Source organism: Lactuca sativa, chromosome 6, assembly GCF_002870075.4.
Source record: "Lactuca sativa cultivar Salinas chromosome 6, Lsat_Salinas_v11, whole genome shotgun sequence".
NCBI lineage: Eukaryota > Viridiplantae > Streptophyta > Magnoliopsida > Asterales > Asteraceae > Lactuca > Lactuca sativa.
Genome location: NC_056628.2, coordinates 131,682,094 through 131,701,741, shown reverse-complemented (window position 1 = coordinate 131,701,741; position 19,648 = coordinate 131,682,094). Strand labels below are relative to the sequence as shown.

Genomic DNA, 19,648 nt, shown 5'->3' with positions numbered 1-19,648 from the left:
ATAACTTAACCAAAAATTTGATATAGATTTTAAAAGGGTTGTTGATGTCAACATAGTTTTACGGTATGCTTTTAAATGACCATTCAAATTTTTTAGATCCATTAAACTTTAATTTTACCCATCAAAAATATATATATTTTTTAAATTATCAGGTTTCCCGGTTATATTGATGATGTGTACATTGACTTTGATAGTCATCGGTTTCCATAGCCACTTGAACCAAACATTGCACAGAAATTTGAGAACGTGTACATGAAAATGAAAAATGATTGTTTCTTTCAACACCAAAATGACTAACCTTGGAATAACAAAACGATTCTTTATTCGAGAAATGGTTCGAAGCATCAAATACATGTTGAAGCTATTTGAAGAAGAAGGAGACTCATTCGCCAAGAAAGTTGAAATCTATTGCCAAAAGGGATCAATCTCATGTCGAAGACTTCTACATAATGTTCATCAGACCTACACCGAAGCCAAAGCAGACTTGAGGAGGAGTCATGTAACGACCCGTTTCCGGTATGTTAATTCCTTAGTAATTGTGGTAAGTTTTGCAAGAGGAACTCGGCGAGTTCATAGCCTGACTCGCCGAGTAGGGTCGCGGCTGCGAGCACGCGTGAGCCGGGGACTCGGCGAGTCCATATCTTGGACTCGGCGAGTCCATCCGTCTGGGTGAAACCCTAAATCCCCGGGTTGCCCACTATTTAAACCACCTTATAGCCCCATTCTCGCCTCCCTCACCCTGAGAACACAGTGAGAAAACCCTAATCCTCCCTTGAGAGCTTATAAGTGATTTGGTGCCATTTTGTGAAGGTGTGAAGAAGGAGAAGAAGAAAGAAGCAAGGAAACGAGTGGTAGTGAAAAGATCCAAGGGCAAATCTGAGTTTATTGAGGTATTTTCGGAGTTCCCTTCTTGTTATATGCTTTAAACTTCCATTAGAGCTCTTCTAAGAGCTATTTGATGTTTGTTCCAAGCCTTATGTTTGCATGAATGTCTTCTTAAGTCGAAATACCTTTGGATCTGAATGTTGGGGTGTTGTAGAGCCCAGATCTACTGTCTTTTTGGAGTTACTTTGCATATTAACCATAGATCTACCCATTTTATGCATCTTTTAGCCTTATTTCCCTTATTCATGAGGTTGTGCACGTAAAGTTGGAAACTTTACGTGGTAAATCAGCTTATTGGACTCAGATCTATCAATTGTATGTGTTGGATTCAAACAAAATCAAGTAAAAGTCAGTTGCATGGCGGCAACTCGGCGAGTCGGGAAGAACGACTCGGCGAGTTGGGTCGCGAGTTCCCGAGTCCTTCATTTTGATCAGTGTCGAGTGAATCCAGTGAGTTAGAGAGTGGACTCAGCGAGTTGAGGGTAGACTCAGTGATGGAGGGACTCGGCGAGTTGTTCATACAACTCGGCGAGTCCAAGGCAATCTTCTTAGGATCATGAACAACTCGTCGAGTTTGTTCATACGGCTCGGCGAGTCGGATGAAGATTGTCTGAGTTCTTGGATCAAGAGGGTACTCGTCGAGTCGATGCCACACTCGACGAGTAGCAGCGTGTAGAACTGAGAAGTGAGAGTAGGACTCGGCGAGTTGGGTGGCCCAACTCGGCGAGTCAGCCCAAAGAGAGTTGACGTTGACCAAGGGTAAAAGAGTCATTTTACCCCAAGTGCAGTGTTTAGTATTTGATTGAGTGTGCTTATGGACTTGTAGCCGAGGAGATTCAGGAGCAGCAGCCGTTAGCTTCCCGAGCCACACGCTCAGCAGCCAGCTTACGAGGTGAGTTTCCTTCCAGTAGGGACGGGTCTAAGGCCACAATGCCGGCCCGTCCAGTTAGCAGTAGTTTCCGGACTTTGGTCCGATGTAGCAGCTAGTATGTTTGATGCCTTCGTGGCTCAGACAGGATTTATGTACTATGGTTTATGTGTTACGTGTTATGTGTTCAGGGCTACGGCTCGATGTAGTATGCAGTATACGTGTTCATGCTAATTGATATGCTATGATATGTTCAGTCAGTTAGTTCCGGACTTCGGTCCGATGCAGGGGACAAGGTCCCAGTTAGTTCCGGACTTCGGTCCGATGCAGTTAGTTCCGGACTTCGGTCCGATGCAGTTAGTCCCGGACTTTGGTCCGATGCAGGGGACAAGATCCCAGTCAGTTCCGGACTTCGGTCCGATGCAGTTTCCGGGCTTGGCCCGATGCAGTGGGCAAGGCCCAATATGTGTTATATGTTATTGTATGGTATGCGGTATTTTGGGGGAGCTCACTAAGCTTCGTGCTTACAGTTTCGGTTTTGGTTTCAGGTACTTCCGCAAGCAAAGGGAAGAGCTCGGGGTGACAGCATCGCACACACCACAGCTTAGCTTTTATCCTGGTGATGGTTTAGTTGTTTTGGATTTGATGTAATATGATACAGTTTTCCGCACAGTATTTTATTATGTTTTGGATTACATCACGCATGGTTTTATTATATGATGCTCTGATTACAGTTTTGATTATATAAAAAAAAAAAAAAAAAAAAAAAAAGTTTTTGGGTCGTATTTTAGGGTCGTTTCAAGTCACCCACCGGACCTACGATCGCAAAACTCAGGCAACTTCGATGTGTTTTCCAAACTCCCTTCCGCTATCACGTCTCTTGATTATGACTATATAGATTATCTCATCACTTATTAGAGATTCCAATCTTTTATTATTATCGAAACAAAGGATGTGACACTTCAACATTAGATTGTGAGTCAGATTCGAATGAAACTTGAATATAATCAATCAAACTCTAAAATCGCATATTATGCTTAAGAATTACATATCGACAAGGAAAAGATCAGCTCATTAGAAGAAGAGATTGATAAATTGAGGACTAAACTCCAAAAATATGAATCGATGGAACCCCTTTCAGATGAAATTCAAATTTTGGGTCTATTTTTCTGTCTCTAACATGGTTATGGAAGGAGAAAAGGCTCAAATTGATCAGCTTCTGATGGACCCACCTACTTATATATTCATTTTCATCACTTGCTTCAAAGATTTGGCTCGGTATGTTTCATGAATTAAGATCCTATTGTATTTGTAACACCTATTTCTGGTTCATTTATGCTTTTGGTCCAATTAAAGACGTAAAATCATGGATTTTAAGGTGATCACAACATGGGCAAGGAGGCCTCACGATGTGACCATCAAGGCAGAAACACACATCCTTTCTTGTATGCCACAACATGACGAGCAAGTAGTCATGACGTGGCGGCCACCTGAGGGTTAACCCTAATTCTCCATGTTTTACGCCCTATTTAAGGGAAGTGAGGGGCTAGGGTTTGCACACCCTCGGCCTCCATCACCTGCCCTAAAATGAACCTAACTTTCATTATTGATCTTGAGAACTCTTTTGGTGATTTTTAGCTCATTATTGAAGAAGAAAGTTCATTTGGTGCATTGTTTCATCAAGCCTCCTTCTCACTATCTTGTGTTGTTTCTGGACCTTTGTAAGTCCTCAAGTTCTTGCCTTCCTCATTTAAGCATGTTAGATCTAGGTTTTACTCACTTTTCTCTATGAACATGTTGAGTTGAATGCATGGAATCTAGGAATGACAACGGGGCGGGTTCGGGGTGGGTCTTGATTTCCCAAACCCGAACCCGATTTCTAAACGTGTCCCCGAACCCGACCCGATACCCAACGGTTTTCTTATCGGGGAGCCCCGTCGGGGCTGAGACTTTCCCCGAACTCGACCCTAAACTCGATAACTACCCGAAAACCCGAAATATGGCAGGAAAAAAAATGGAAAAACAAAAATTACAGAATGAGAAATTAAGAACTTAAGACGTTACATAGGCTTAAAATACCAAAAAAGTTCTTAAATTATTTAACCAAATAGAAATTACTAATAGTCTAATATTGTAACAACCAACCAACCAAAACACCAAAGTACAAAATATGAAAAACTAATTCATCACAATAATACATTAGCACTTAACATTAAAACAAACTTAAAATCAAACAAAATCATCCAAAATTGTTGTCCCGCTTTCTTTAGTGTTTTCCTACAAAATATTAAACAAACTCAAAATCAAACCAAATCATTGAAACTATATAAAATTAATATTCATAGAAGTGTCGTTTTACCTTTTCCACGTCATAATCAAATTCAACAGAACGACAATATGCCTCTGTCTCTTCAAAACAAGTTGTTATATATAAGAAAATATAAAATCAATTTAACAAAAATATTATTAATGTGAACGTGTTGAGCTTTTTGAACCAACCACTTCATCTCCATCTTCATCAAAAAATGTATCATTACCGTCATCAAAAAATGTATATAAGACAATTGAAATCACATCACCAAACTAAATCTCTTACCCGGTTACCTTCTGTAGACATGGTCATAGAGCTTGTTGATGTCCGAATTTCTTGCCTACAACCAAATGATCGATATTATTATGTTAGAGTCTAAGTCACAAGTTAGTTCTGCTGTAATTTGCAGAAAAACTCTTATATCAATAAAACCATGCATAAAACCATTGATTACACATAAGAAAATAAGTAAGGAATTGCAAAAACATAACAAATTCATTAGAAATAATGACTCTTAACAGTAAATCTAACTATCATAACACACACTGGTTATTATATGGAACAATCTAGATGTAACATTGCTACCAAAACTGAACCAACAATGCTAGCAAATAAACAGTGCCCCCTTTTAATTAAAGAAAAAACATCATCGATACAAAATAGCAGTACCTCATGCTCTCGAGAGCAACCTTCTGTAATCCTTGATCGCCATCCTGAACCCTCTCAACATACAAATCTAATTGCTGCTTCAACACCAAATCCTCATCTAAAAACTTCGACATAAATAATCATATTTTTAATCTAAAAACTTAGATAGAACTTGAGTCTAAAAACTAATCAGAATCTGGATTAAATCTTACATGGATTAGGATTTAGGTAGGGGTGTTCGCGGTGCGGTTTAAAGTTGAAACCGCAAACCGCACCGCACATGCGGTTTGAGGTTTTTGGAAACCGCAAACTGCACCACAAAAGCTCGCATTATGCGGTGCGGTTTCATGCGGGCGATTTGTAAGGTTTATGTGTGGTTTATACGGTTTGATAAGTTGTTTCAATTTATAACTTTGGCTGTTATTCATTAAATTTAAACATTTTCAAAATTTATTATTATATTGCATACCCCTTAAAAGGCATAGATATTGCAAACGAAAGACCACATAATGTTTTGCTAAGTTGTTATCACTTATGAAATTTGATATCATAGTCTTTTAAGTCTTTAATTACCAAATTTAACCATCATGATATAGAATAAAGTTATTGGACAGTATGAAGTATTTGGTGATTGGAAACTTTGAGATATATATATATATATATATATATATATATATATATATATATATATATATATTAATACGACGTGGTGCGTTTTAAACCGTGGTTTGGTAACTATAAACTACAAACTGCACCGCATAGTGCAGTTTGACAAAATTACGAACCGCAAACCGCACCGCGAAATTCTAAACTACATTATGCGGTGCGGTGTGGGCGGTTTGTGCGGTTTATGCGGTTTTTTGCACACCCTTAGATTTAGGAACTTATTCTTACCTGGATTTAGATTGTGTCGAACACATGTGCTTCAAGCCTGCGAATTGCGATTGCCGATTCTCCAAACGGTGGTGAGGTAAAATAATGAGGCAACGATCGACTAGAGAGGTTGCGACTTGCGAGGGGTGATAGACGAGTGAAACGAGGCAACTTGAATACTGGATTCGAGTCTTCTTCGATGAAACAGAATGAGCTTCAGGAATAGGCCTTTGATTCTTGTGACGTCGGCTGGAAGAGATTGACGATAGCGTTAAGTGGTAACGTGATTGTAGGGTTAGAGTATCTGAGGGGCTTATATATATATATATATATATATATATATATATATATATATATATATATATATATATATATATATATATATATATATATATATATATATGGGACAGGTCGGGTCGGGGCACGCATAACCCACTCTCTGCCCCGAACCCGAAAAAAAATACCCAATAACGACCCGATACCCGACCCATAACCCGATAAGCTTGACCCAACCCGCCCCGAAATCTTCGGGAATCGGGTTTTTTTGCCATCCCTAATGGAATCCATAAAGTTTGCAACTTTATGGATCTTTGATGTCCTTTGATAAACATAAGTCTCAGATCTGAAGTTTGGTGGTGGATTGGACTCCATGCATGAATTTTGGTCTCGTTTTCCCTTTATTTTGAACAAGTTGGTGTTCAAGACATGCTATATATATTTGTATGTTATCTACATTTGTATTTTAACTATAATTTTATAAAACATTAAATTATATCAAAATTTATAAATGCTTCTCTACAAATCAAAGACCAATATTGATATATCTATAAAAAAAATATAAATAATTTCTAAATTTTAAAATAAATATGTTACTTGCACTTTTATAGAATAAAAAAAGTTATAGATTCAATTTAAAATAGAATAAACATAATCACAAATTATATTTATACAGCAAAAGATTGGGTTGGTTTTAGTTGCTAATACGTGTGCAAATTTTGGTTTTAATTGGTTGTATGGATGGATGAGAGAGAAAATAGTTTTTTAATAGATAGTAGTCTTAAAGAAAATTTGTAAATTTTAGATCAAGAATTCATGAATAAACTCAACTCGCAAGCTCAATATATTTTTCATGAGGTTTAAAAAATCTCAAAACTGGCTGAGCTAAATCTAATTTTAAAATATAAACAAAATAAGGTGCATCGCTAAAATGTACTGTATGACTTTTTAAACACTATGGTAAGTTGCTAACACTATGGCTCTGTTCTTAAGGACGAAAATGAGACGAAAATGAAGGTAACAGGTGTTCTTGATTTTTAATTTTTAGGGGGGAGAAAGAAAAAAATGAAGGGAACATTAACATATGCAACATATTAAATGAGGGGAACATATGCAACATATTATCCAAACAAACAGGAAAGGAAACGCCCATTAATTGTTAACATCATTTGCTGCATATGTTTTAATAGAAATCCCATATCGTCATCTTACATTTTGAATATTGAATGTATTTTATGATTTAAAAAAAAAAAAAAAAAAAAGTGCAATTCCTAATTTCTAGAATATTTTGTTGTTATAGAAGATGATGAATGTAACTTGATCATTAACGTAAAGTTTAAAAAGCTTATGGAATAAGGAATTTCTTTTTAGAAACCTATTGGATCATTCTTCTAAATGCTTTTATGTTATTTTATATTTCTCATCTATCTTATCATCTATCTTATCAGCTAGTATTTATCAATTATATCTATCTTATCAACTAGTTTTTATCGATCATAATTTTTTATCTGCTACTTATTCAACTACTTTCATCGACTAGTTTTGACCCTAGATAGTTTTTACCGATCATAATTTTTTATCAGCTATTTTTTTCAACTACCTCATGAACTAATTTTTACCCTAAATTCCCAGCTAATCTGTCAAACATAACTTGAATGAAAATGCATTACATAAAACCCTATTTTCAAAAGTCTTTAGATGAAAATGAATAGACAAACATCTTACATAAAAGTTGAACACTAATTACTTGATAATTTTTTTTAGCGTTTTAAGAAATTGTTACAAAAAAAAAAAAAAAATTAGGATGCAACTAAATCGGGTGTTTCTGCTTCCACGGATATCAAAGCAGTGTGTACTTTCCCAACCCAATTGTCCAACCGATCACGCAATGACTTAATCTGAGCCACCCCCAAAACTCGCGGTTGCACCCACGACACATAAACCGTCCCATCAACTTGATCAATTATCCCCTCGATTAAATGCACCTACAATACAATCCAATCATAGTAAATGACTATTTTACCCTTCTTCTTCTATGGAATTCAACCATTTAAACCATTGTAAAGTGCATCATAATAATATTACACAAAAATTGCAAAAATAATTATGTGGTTTTGGTTTGGTGGTCCAATTTTGGATACCTTGTACATTAACTTTTTTAAATTGACAATTTTACCCTCAGGGACCATTTCTACATCTCTTCTTTTTAATTTTATGGGAAAAATGCAGAAAAGTCTCATTATTTTGGAAATTTTTTTGATAAAGTCCTAAAAAAAAATTCAGATTATTTAATATTTTGCCCAAATTAATGAAAAAGTACCTATTTTTATCTTAGTAGGAAACGACAGATTATCGTGTAAAATTTAACAATCGGGACTTTTCTGTACAAAAAAAGAACTTATGACTTTATCAAAAAATTTCCCAAAATAATTGGACTTTTCTGCATATTTCCCTAATTTTATTCAATTATTATACATTAATTCTTTTATTGGATTATTATAATATTATTTTTAATAAAAAAGAATTAATCCAATTAAAAAAAATTAATGTATAATAATCGATTAAAAATTAAAAAAAAGACGCAGACGAGGATAAATTTGTCATTTTAAAAAAGTTAACTGTTAAAATTAACGTTTTTGGACCAAAAAAACACACAAGGTATCCAAAACTGGACCAAAACCACATAATTTTGACAACCACAGGGACCATTTTTGTAATTTTGTCATAGTATTATTAAAAAAAAAAAAAAAAAAAACTTACGGATAAACTTTTCATGAGAAGGTATTCCACATCTTCAACCGTGAGTTTTGTCCGCTCTGCAATCACACTCAATGGAATTGTCCTGTCTTCAGAGGGCCGACTGCAAACAAAGGAAACAAATTAATTAAGGCATTGTACTTTTAATTTTTTTTTTATTAATAATAAAAAGAAATTTGAAAAATAATAATAATAACCTGAAGATAATTTCCATCAAACAGAGAATGTTGATCTTTTCTAGAAGCTTCTTCTCGTTTTCCAGTAAAGCAGGCTGAGCATTCAGTGAAGCTGAATGAACACGACATAGTTCTTGATAGCGAACTAAATCTCCTGAATTGAATGCTTCTAGAATGTGGTAAAGCCATTCCACTTTTGTCCCTATCAGACTTTTTATCTGCAATGTTCAATTTTGTACCACAAAAAGGGTAAAATCGTCATCTACTTTACTCTGTTCTTTTCATACCATCCAAAAAAGAAAACAGTTTTTATTCGTATATATTCAGCACTTTCCATATAGGTTGGTTCTTTTTGACTTGATGCATAAAAGACTAAAGGGTAAAATGGTCTTTTACTTTCTCATTCAGACACTTCTTTTCATAATACAATCCAAAAAAGAAACAGTTTTTAGTCGTATATAGCACTTTTCATTTATACATACAGCACTTTCCATATAGGTTGGTTCTTTTTTGACTAGATGCATAAAAGACTAAAGGGTAAAATGGTCATTTACTCTCTCATTCAGACGTTTCTTTTCATAATACAATCCAAAAAAGAAAACAGTTTTTATTCATATATAGCACTTTTCATTTATCCATTCAGCACTTTCCATATAGGTTGGTTCTGTTTGACTTGATGCATAAAAAACAACCAAATATATAAAGTCAGAGAAACAACACTTTCTCCATTGAACCCTATCTTTTTACAAATTTGCCCTTCTCTAATTTTTTTTCCTTCCATTTCCCCAAGTGTGACATCACTTTCTCAGAAATTTTTTCAAGATTATTTGTGTTTATTGTTAGCTTTTTGGATATAGCAAGAATACAAAATTTAATAATGGGGTAATATAATATATAAGAATACTTCACAAGATAGATATGGCTTTTGAGGAAAATCAAGTGAGATTAGATGTAAATATGTTCACATAGAGAAAGATGATGAAATATACTTACAACTGGATGTGCAAGTAGTTCTCCAAAGTTGTAAATGTTGTCTCCCAACAATGCAGATAGTGATAGATCAAATGCAAGATCCTAAAAACACAAAATGTAAACAGCTTTCCACTTAATTGTCTAAGTAAGGTCTTTTCAATATGATAAGACTTGTATTTCTATGAACATAAATGAAAATAAAATCAAAACATACCAATTTAAACGAATCAGATAGAGCCTCAACTGATGTATATGCCAAATAAAGTAGAGAATTCTTGTAAAACTCAGCAAACTCCTGGCGAGATTTATGGTATTGAGATGACACCCAATAGTAGTTTGCATACACAGAAGGGTCAATGTCAGTCATGCTATCAAGTGTACTCTTCCCATCTTCTAGAAGATTCTTGCACTCCTTTTGATCTCCTTTTTCAAGATTAAAGATGGCTATCTGCATCTTTATGTAAAGGATTGGCTCCTCTATACGCATCTCTTTTGTAGCTCTGAGTTTTTCAATCACTCCTTCCAGATAGCTTATGGCAGCTTCTTTCTCTGAATATTGCCTAGAGACTATAACAGCAAAATGTGCAAGTTTAAGAAGGTTGATCTTTGTCTCAAAATCAGTGATGAAGTGGTGGTATAGTTGTATGAGAGCATCACCAGCCTGAGATGTAAAAAGGAAAGGTGTTTCATGAGCATAAATGTGAAATATAAATAACTTTTTTTGTGTACTTTTGAGTCTTTGAGCAACTGCAAAAAGATTATGCTGTTTAGTTGTATGGAATCTAGAACTAATTAGAAGTTTAGAACTCATTAACATGATAGTATGATACCACTGTGTAGAAGTAACAGCAATATAAGGCTTAACTTTCAAGTACTTATCTCTTTTATTGGCTTGAATTAGACCTATTAATTGTATTCTTTACATAATCTCACCCTCTATTGTTAATTTGGAATGATTTAATTAGGAATCATGCATTTGTATCGTTTGATTGCAACACAGATTTAATTCGAAACTTCTTCTGTTAGAAGTTTATTTCCAAAGTATGATCAGGTTATCAACTTCACATCTAAACTCGTACAATTCATACAATTCACACAATTCATAGCAAGTATACTAGTATAGTGCCAAAAAATTTGAATATTGGACACCAAAATTTATGAGTTTATAGAGACAAAAACAAACCGGCAACCTGGATCTCCAACCTACTTTTTCGTCAATTCTCCAAAATCGAAAACAAATAAATCAAATTTAAACCCCGAGTATCAGAAAACAAAGAGTCGAGAAGCTCCATTTGAAAATCAAACTAGCATGAATATAGGGACAAGATAGGGAGAAATGACCTGGAAAACAGCGAGAGCAACGAATTGTTCGAGCTTGAGAGTGAGTTGGTGCCATAGCTTCCTTTGATACAGATCGGCAAGCGTATTATACCAATCGGAGAGCTCTGGATGAGTAGTACGAAGAGAATCTAGGTACTGAAGAGCTGTCATGGCTGAATAATGTCCAAACTGTTGTTCGAGAGAGGATTGGGAAGAAGAAGAAGAATGGGGTTGCTTGGGGATTTGTATATAAAACCCTTGTTGATGTCTTCGACTCGTCGGAGTTTTCTTTTCCCCAAAGAAACGAATGATTGTGATTTGTGAATGAATCTGATACATTTTAAGTATTTGATTTAAACCCGACCCACTTACTACAAAACGGGTCTCCTTTTTTAATTTTAATTATTTTCATTTTCTAATTTCAAGAAAGAAGAAATTAATATATTAAATTTAGAGAAATTAAGGTCCCGTTTGATAACTCTAAAAAGATCTTTTCGGCTAAATGGACGGGAATGACTATTTGATATGCACAAAAAATAGACATTTTCCGGTAAGATATATATTTCCAAAAAAGCTCTAAAACCATATTTTTTCTGGCTGAAAAAGCTGGAAAGATAACTGTACCCCAAACTGTCTCTTTTTTTCTTGGATTATTAATTTCTTTTAAATAATTTTTTTAATTTTTTATTGAATTATTATATATTAATAAATATTATGTTTAATATATAATATTTATGTATATAATATTATTTTATAGGATTATTAATTTCTTTTAAATAATTCTTTTTATTTCCTTTTTATGGATTAAATTTTTATTAGATTATTATATATTAATAAGTATTAGTTATAACTATATAATATTTATATATTAATAAATATTATTTTATTGGATTATTAATTTCTTTTAGTTAATTTTTTTAATTCATTTTTATTGGATTAATCCTTTTTATACACAACACCACCATCATCCTAATATATTTTAAATGATTATTGTGTAATTTTGATTTTGTATGACAATTTATATGTTTTTATACTTATTCAGCAACTTCATCCATCATAATATAGAAAATCATGGTAATATTGTCATTTTTCATCATTCAACTCGGCCAATAAGATGTATAATCAAATAACATGGTTTCTTTCACATTCAAAAAAATTTCTCATACAACACTTTCTCAAAAAGCATTGTCTCGGACAGAAACTATATGGACCTAAATATTCTTCTTCTTTTTTTGTTCCTATTATTTTTCTATCCATTTTAGATGGTGACAAGTGTCATTAAATTTAATTTAAATTTGGTTGAGATGTTAAATTTGTACAGTTGTCATCATTTTAAATAGGTAGGAAGAAAAGTAGGAACAAATGTTAGAAATATATTTAATTTCTGTTAAATTTGTGTTGACAAAATATATGTGATGTTTAAAATATTAAGACAGATGATTGCGTTTCTCCTTTCTTGAATCTAATGTTTCTGGTCTGTTAGATGTAATTCAATGAAACATCCTAAAAACTAAGACTACAAATTTTTAATTTTAAAGTAATAAAACCATTATTCAAAACAATATCATAAAAATCATAGTGAATCATAGTGTATCAATAAACATCCAAGTACATCAGAGTCATGTAATATGTGGAACAATGTGGTGTGTCCCGAGCTCTTCCCTTTTGAAACAAAAGTACCTGAAATATAAACTAAAATCATAAGCACAAAATGCTCAAATAGGAGCCAGGGTTTCGAATCTTGTGTTTAATGGGAAGGAGGCTGAAGATAAAGGGGGACTGGAGTTGAGTTAAGATTATTAAATAGGGTCCAAGACCCTAAATTCTAGTTTACATGAGGTTGGAGTATACCCTACGTACTCCCAGTACACCCACTGTACTCCATGAGGTGCCCGCGATCCTCCTGCCTAGTACACCCAACGTGCTCCATATGCACGCCCCGCGTACTAGGCTTAGCCTTAAAGCCACCAACTTTCGAACGCCATAACATTTTCGTTCTAATTTTGATTCCGACGATCCTTATATCCACGAAAAGGTAATGAGAAGCTCTACCCTTTTCTCAACTCCCCCATGCCATAAAACTCTCCGAACTAAAATCTAAAATTCATAAAAGGCCCGAACTGCCACTTTACTGATACACCCTAAGACTCCAAAACACAAACTGAACTCCCAGATCATCTAACTTACATTATCCACACTCAAAAAGGGAGGGGTCTAGGTCTCTTTCCCAAATGCCCTGGGCCTTATGATAATCTGTCTTCGGGTCACGACCCCGAATTATGAAACGATTTGAAACAGGGTGTTACAACTCCCCCCACTTAAATTAGATTTCATACTCGAAATCATTTCTTACTATTTAATCCGTCGTTGGACGATACTTCCCAAACATCCTGAATTCTGATTAAGATTGAAGATTCATCACATTCCAACGACCGCCTCCCAAACCTGCCATCCAAGCCCCGTCTTGGCATAAATTTCTTATACCTCTAAAAGAACGAACCTTAACACTCTAACCTCAACCCCAAAGAAGGAAACCCAACTGCCCTGCCAGAGAACTGAAAAAACTACCTTACTTTTGTCAACTGGAAGACCTCATAACACAGCGATAACCACCCAAAACATGAACTTCCCAAAAACGTGGGCCCATCAATTTAATCCCCAGAAGATTACTCCCTAGGATTACTGATCATTCATTCATCGCACCCACCCCTAGTCCCTGACTAGGAATACCATTCTACTATGTAGAAAGAAGGCTTAAAATATACCGATAGTGAATTACACCAAATTCCCAATTCGCAGGTTGCGCCTAACAACCTCAAATACGCGCTTGACTTCCTGACAAGTCATCACCAACCTGCTGATCCCACGAGCATAAGGATGGTCAATCCAAAAAATTTCATGCTGCATCCAAATCCCATGTCATCTCGGGTGTACCCCTCCTGGCGAATCGCTCGAGACATTCACAATGGATTTCATGGTTCAGGATTCCATAACCGATGTCCAACATTAGTAACCGAACTCCTGATAGCCATCCCTCAAGCATTCAAAGTTCATAATGCAAACACTCTGCAAGCGGTTACTGGTACACAACCATCACTCCTAATAATCTTTAACTACCCACATGATCCAAATCAGCTGGTCACCGAATCTCCTGACTCCCACAATGCAATAACATCCCAATAAGCCAGGAAAGCTAACGATCCGAGACCTGAGAGTCTCAATCAAAAAATTTATTATGAAAATTGGGATGTTAGATGTTAATAGATTTTTTTGTGATAATATTTGGGGGGTTTTGCATGTGGGGTTGTATCTATGATTTTCGCGTCAAGATTTTTGGGTTTGAATTTGAGTTTGAGTTGCAGGTTCAATTTTGGATTTGGATGTGAATTGAAGGTTCGATTTTGGTTATGGATTTGATATCCAGGTTTGATTTGTGTTTGGATTTAAATTTCAAATTGGATTTTGGTTATGTATTTGATTTACTGGTTCGATTTTGGACATTTAGGTAGATTTGTATTGAGTTTGAGGTGATTTCCTGTAGTATTGGGTGGGGTGGAATTGGTACGGTACCGATTCATTTTTCCTTAAACCGTGTATCGTACCAATTATAATTAGTATAAAAAAATTTGCTACCGGTACCGTACTAAGTACACTTGGTACCAATATATTTGGCTACCAACAAATTGAAGGGTTTTTATCATTCTAATACTCCCATGGTGTACATGCAACCCTAGATGCTTTGGATATATGTTTTCTCTAATTATACATGCAATATTGTTTCCAAATCGTTAAGCTTACAACTAGCATACAAATGACATAAACATCATAGAAATGAGTTATAGAATTACCTATTTGTTGTAGCTTGTAGTTCTGGCCTTTAAGAACTTAACACCAATAGTATGAATTCCTCAAATGGAATCACAATACACCTTTGGACAAAGGATGAATTTGAGAGAATATCCTCACACCAAAATCGGCTCAATGATCTTTCAAGAACTAGTGCACGATATGGAGGCTAAGGGGCTTCTTATATAGTGTGGCTTAATTAGGGTTACACCATGCAAACCCTAATGTGCATGACTTTCCACATTCCTTAGACTCCTTGGGTTTTAACCTCCATTGAGTATCCATGGTTCACCACATGGGTTTAGCCCAACATAAAGAACTATGGATCACAAGCCCACTTTATAAGAATGAATGATTTAGCAAATCAATCCCCATTTATCTAATTAGTCTCTTTTGATCACAAAATTAATTTCAAACTAATTCTTGATCAATACTAATTAAATAATATGATTTCATATTAATATATTAGAACTTATAATATATTAACAAATCATAAATAACCTCTTCTCAAAAGTCCATCCTATCAAATTGTCTTGGTGATATGCAACCCAAATGGACCACGCTACTCTCAGGTCAAGTACATACCAATTATAGTTATGGACATAGACACTAATCCGACAGTCTCACACTTGAATAAGTCTAATAACTATTATTGCAAGTACGACTCCACAACCCGACTAGCAATCGTAGCTCTTAAAAGCCGTTGTCGAACTCTGACCTAGTCAATGACGCGTCCATTAGATAATGGATCATGTATTCCTCCATTCTAGATATCATATGGACTGAGACATGGATTATAGTCATTCTCTTTGTCCATCTATTGTTTCCTGATTTCTGATTTATGACGAACGACTAATTGAACAAATCAAATCAGTCCAAGCTTGGCCAAACACTTAGGGGTGTCATCACTAAATCATCGAGGGGACCACATATATCGCTTTTATCCACATGGGGTAAAAGGAATGGATAAACTTCGACCCAAATGTTTGATTGTACTTACTCATCAAATTATACACAACGATATGTTTTATAACAACCAAGTTACTGGTGCGTTTGCATATGTCAATGTGCAACCGACTCACAACTACAACTCACATGTCTCCGTTTCAAGAATATAAGATATTATTGTCTCACAATCACTCGTGATAAAATCCATGAAGTGATTTAGGTGAGCGTGGGTTGAATCCAATACTTGAATCTTATTCCAAGAGTACTCATGAACACTATAACAAACTTATGTTATGACTAAAACACCTTTACAGACCCATTCATGACAGTCTTGCCTCAATACTTACTTCCAAAGTATGATCGACTGCGGATGGTTTGAATAACCTAGTTATTCGGTAAGTCAAAACATCCAAAGTGAAACACAAAAATAATACTAATCCTATATAGCCCCAAAACTTTTGAGTCCCATGTTGATTACTCATTATTCATTGTATAATGTTTCGAATAATCAACTTAATACTTGAATTAAAACAATAGGTGCAGCATGCACACTATGTTTGTCTATGGTCCTTACTTTGTGAAATAGATCAAATGACAACATTTCAATGATGCTCATTTCACAATTCCAAATCCTTACCGTAAATGTAAGAATATCAAATTCTTGCCATTTACTGTAATCTGTTAGATTCTAAACTTATATGCAATGATTATTTTGCAATGTCTAGGTACCAAAAGTTAGAGACTTGACCAATAATGTTACAAAATATTCCTTTGGAGATTGTTACAAGACAATTCCATGGAAATGAAGTCTCAAATTCAAAGTACATTCCTTTGAACATCCTTCTTGCATAAAGGTTTCTAACTTTCTCATCTATTCTTCAACTCCCAATATGGAAACATTCCATATTTTCCGTACGGCAACTCATTATTAATAGACACCATAATAATGTCAATATGGTCCATCCATTTCTATACTTCCAACTGTCCTTAAGCGACCAATTTTCGGCGAACCTTAGATTGTCCTTAACAGTTGTTTAACCACTTTAGTCATATCCGGTTCTATTCCTTTTTCCCTCTTAATGCCCTAGGCATTTGGAAAATTAGAACACGAGAATATTATAGCATATGCAATCGATCCTATACCCCGAAGTATATGGGACGCGATTCATAATGTCTAACATAAAGAAATGATACTTGATCAGTCTTTTGCTATAATATTTCTATGAGTAAATTACACGAATGGTCCCTATGGTTTAAGGTAATTTGCATGTTTGGTCCCTAACTTATTTTTTTAACTCGGAAGGTCCCTACTGTTTGTTTTTGTTACGCGCTTGGTCCCTATCTTACATAAAAAGTCTATTTTTCCCTTTATTTTTTAATTTATTTAAATAAACACACCCCTAATATCACCTTTCTCACCTTACCTTACGTACCCCATCATTTTTTCCTATTTAAATAATAGCCTTTTTAGGTATGACAGGGACCAAGCGCGTAACAAAAACAAACAATAGGGACCAAACACGTATAAAAAACAATCAGTAGGGACCTTTCGAGTTAATAAAATAAGTTAGGGACCAAACACGTAAATTACCCCAAACCATAGGGACCATTCGTGTAATTTACTCTATTTCTATTTGCCATGTTCTCATAATTTTGATTATGAAGAGGGATGTCGTAATCATGATTGAATTTTGAGAACACAATTAACCTTTCCATATATGAATTTCCTTATGTTGAACCATTCCAACATAACATTCATATATATTTGACTAAATTTGATTAAAAACTCAATCTAAGCTTTTAGGTTTTGAAATGAAGTTTAAATTCCTCTCCCTTAATTATAGCAAAACAACTTTTCAAACCCTGCACCTTTGCAAATTGAAACTTTTGTTTTTTTATAATTAACATTGCTAACTTTCAACACTTACCATAATAATTATGCTCCCACTAGCATAATAATTATTATCTTTACTAGCATAATAATTATGCTCCCACTAGCTTTGACATGTACTCATAAATCAGCTGGACTTCTAGAAATCAATATTTATTGACTTTTCTTACCAAAGTTCAGATTTCTGATACGAGATGCTTTGATAAGATTTTATATTGGCTTCTCAAACTCATACACCTTTCCTTAGATAGCTCACATGTGTGTCTAAACAATTTTAGAACTTACAACAATAAGTCTCAAATGTTTAGACCTTTGCCATTTCTCACAATTTCAAATTATGAAGAAGGATGTTGTAATCATAACTGAATTGAAGAATGCAAATAACACAATTGCTATCTCCTTAAAATCTACTTACTAAAACGTTTCCTCACAATCATTTTCATGAAGTGGAGAGAAACCTTATGACACTTAAATTGTATGGTGTATGTGTTCCTATCCATGTGAATTTGGCATAACCATAATCACAAGACAAGGTTAGTGACAAATCCAAACCCATATGGACTGAACCTGTTCAATCTTAATTTCGTGCCACCTGGCAGCACAAGGGTCTGCCATTGCTTCCAAGTTGTTATGCAAACAATTAAGAACTCATAAAACTCACATGCATAGTCAACTTTAACTGGAATGAGCACATAAATAAGAATATGTCATCACGATAGGTTACAAACCTTACGTCGTGTGCTAGTGTTTAATAATAGGTTTACTCTTGATTTGTTCTTGAAACTTTCAAGATCTTTAATACTCCCACTGACCTTTTGAGATATAAGATTCACTTTGTCAAGGAACATTACTTGACAAACAAATATTCAAGAGTTAGTGCGGATTCTAATCAAGACTAACACTTCACACAATTGAACTTAGTTGGTCTTTGTCCTTACCAATACATCACAACTTACTAATTTCAAATGTACAAGGGTAAGAAACATTTTACTCTACATTTGATGAGTGTTATAAACCTTCTTAAGATTATGTCACTCAAGTTACAATCTTGGATTATGACTCTAAGACTTGTTCTTGGAACGAAGTATGACTCATCTTCTTGATTTAACAATTTCAACAATTCACGATTCTTCTTCTTAGCCATACAAATGCACTAAGATATCCTTAGAGGATCAGTTGTGATATGGTTTTCCATAATCATTAAGATGATCATAAAACACGATACTAAAGTACTTCCTCATCTTTTCAGATCGGAGAAACCTTTTATCTTTCTGCCTAATTTCATTCTTCTAATTCGCTCTATCATACATTGAAACTTTTCCAATGTTCAGAATTATACTTAAACTTGTAAGCATAACCATATTTACTAAACTTTGGTAAATCATGATGAATAGTTTTATCTTTCTTTGTAGTGGACCTGACCAACACACACCTGGTGTACCCGATCCCCTAGTCCTTCACTTGACTCACATATACATATGAACAAGGAATAAGTCTTAATTTACCAAAGATGAAAATTCTCATTCATCACACAATATAAGTTGCAAGATTCCAAGTTTCTATCCAACTGAAACTTGGGTGATGAGAATCTTTCCTTATTTGGTAAATTTTGACATTACCACAAACGAAAAAATCAAATCCATATTGCTAACATAGAAACATACAAACATCATTTTTTCACAAAAGCCATTGTAAGGAGATATAAAAATAAAACAAAATTTTATTTATTTATAAAATGCGGAAAAACTTTCCTTACAATGCAATTACAAATGAAAACTATGTCATTACATATTTCCTAGCAATCTATCATAACTCTTACGCGACAACTCAAAAATTCGATCATCGAACAATGCGATTGAAATCCATCTTCGCGACCA

The 19,648-nt window shown here is 34.6% G+C and overlaps 1 protein-coding gene across 1 annotated transcript; it reads right to left on the bottom strand.

Annotated features, from left to right (window-relative positions):
- Window positions 1-7,540: 7,540 nt before the first annotated feature.
- LOC111887524 (26S proteasome non-ATPase regulatory subunit 13 homolog A) lies at window positions 7,541-11,405 on the bottom strand. Its single transcript, XM_023883695.3, has 6 exons — window positions 11,108-11,405; window positions 9,981-10,427; window positions 9,788-9,868; window positions 8,816-9,012; window positions 8,622-8,721; window positions 7,541-7,846 (listed from the first exon to the last, which is right to left on the bottom strand). Exons 1-6 carry the CDS (start codon window positions 11,255-11,257, stop codon window positions 7,661-7,663), a joined length of 1,161 nt encoding a protein of 386 aa, XP_023739463.2. The 5' UTR covers window positions 11,258-11,405; the 3' UTR covers window positions 7,541-7,660.
- Window positions 11,406-19,648: the final 8,243 nt, after the last annotated feature.

Coding starts and splice junctions, on each gene's coding strand:
- LOC111887524 (XM_023883695.3), bottom strand. CDS start 11,257: ATGACAGCTCTTCAGTACCTAGATTCTCTTCGTACTACTCATCCAGAG. Junction 9,869..9,980: donor TATCTGATTCGTTTAAATTG/GTATGTTTTGAT, acceptor TTGTGTTTTTAG/GATCTTGCATTTGATCTATC. Junction 8,722..8,815: donor TTGATGGAAATTATCTTCAG/GTTATTATTATT, acceptor CTTTGTTTGCAG/TCGGCCCTCTGAAGACAGGA.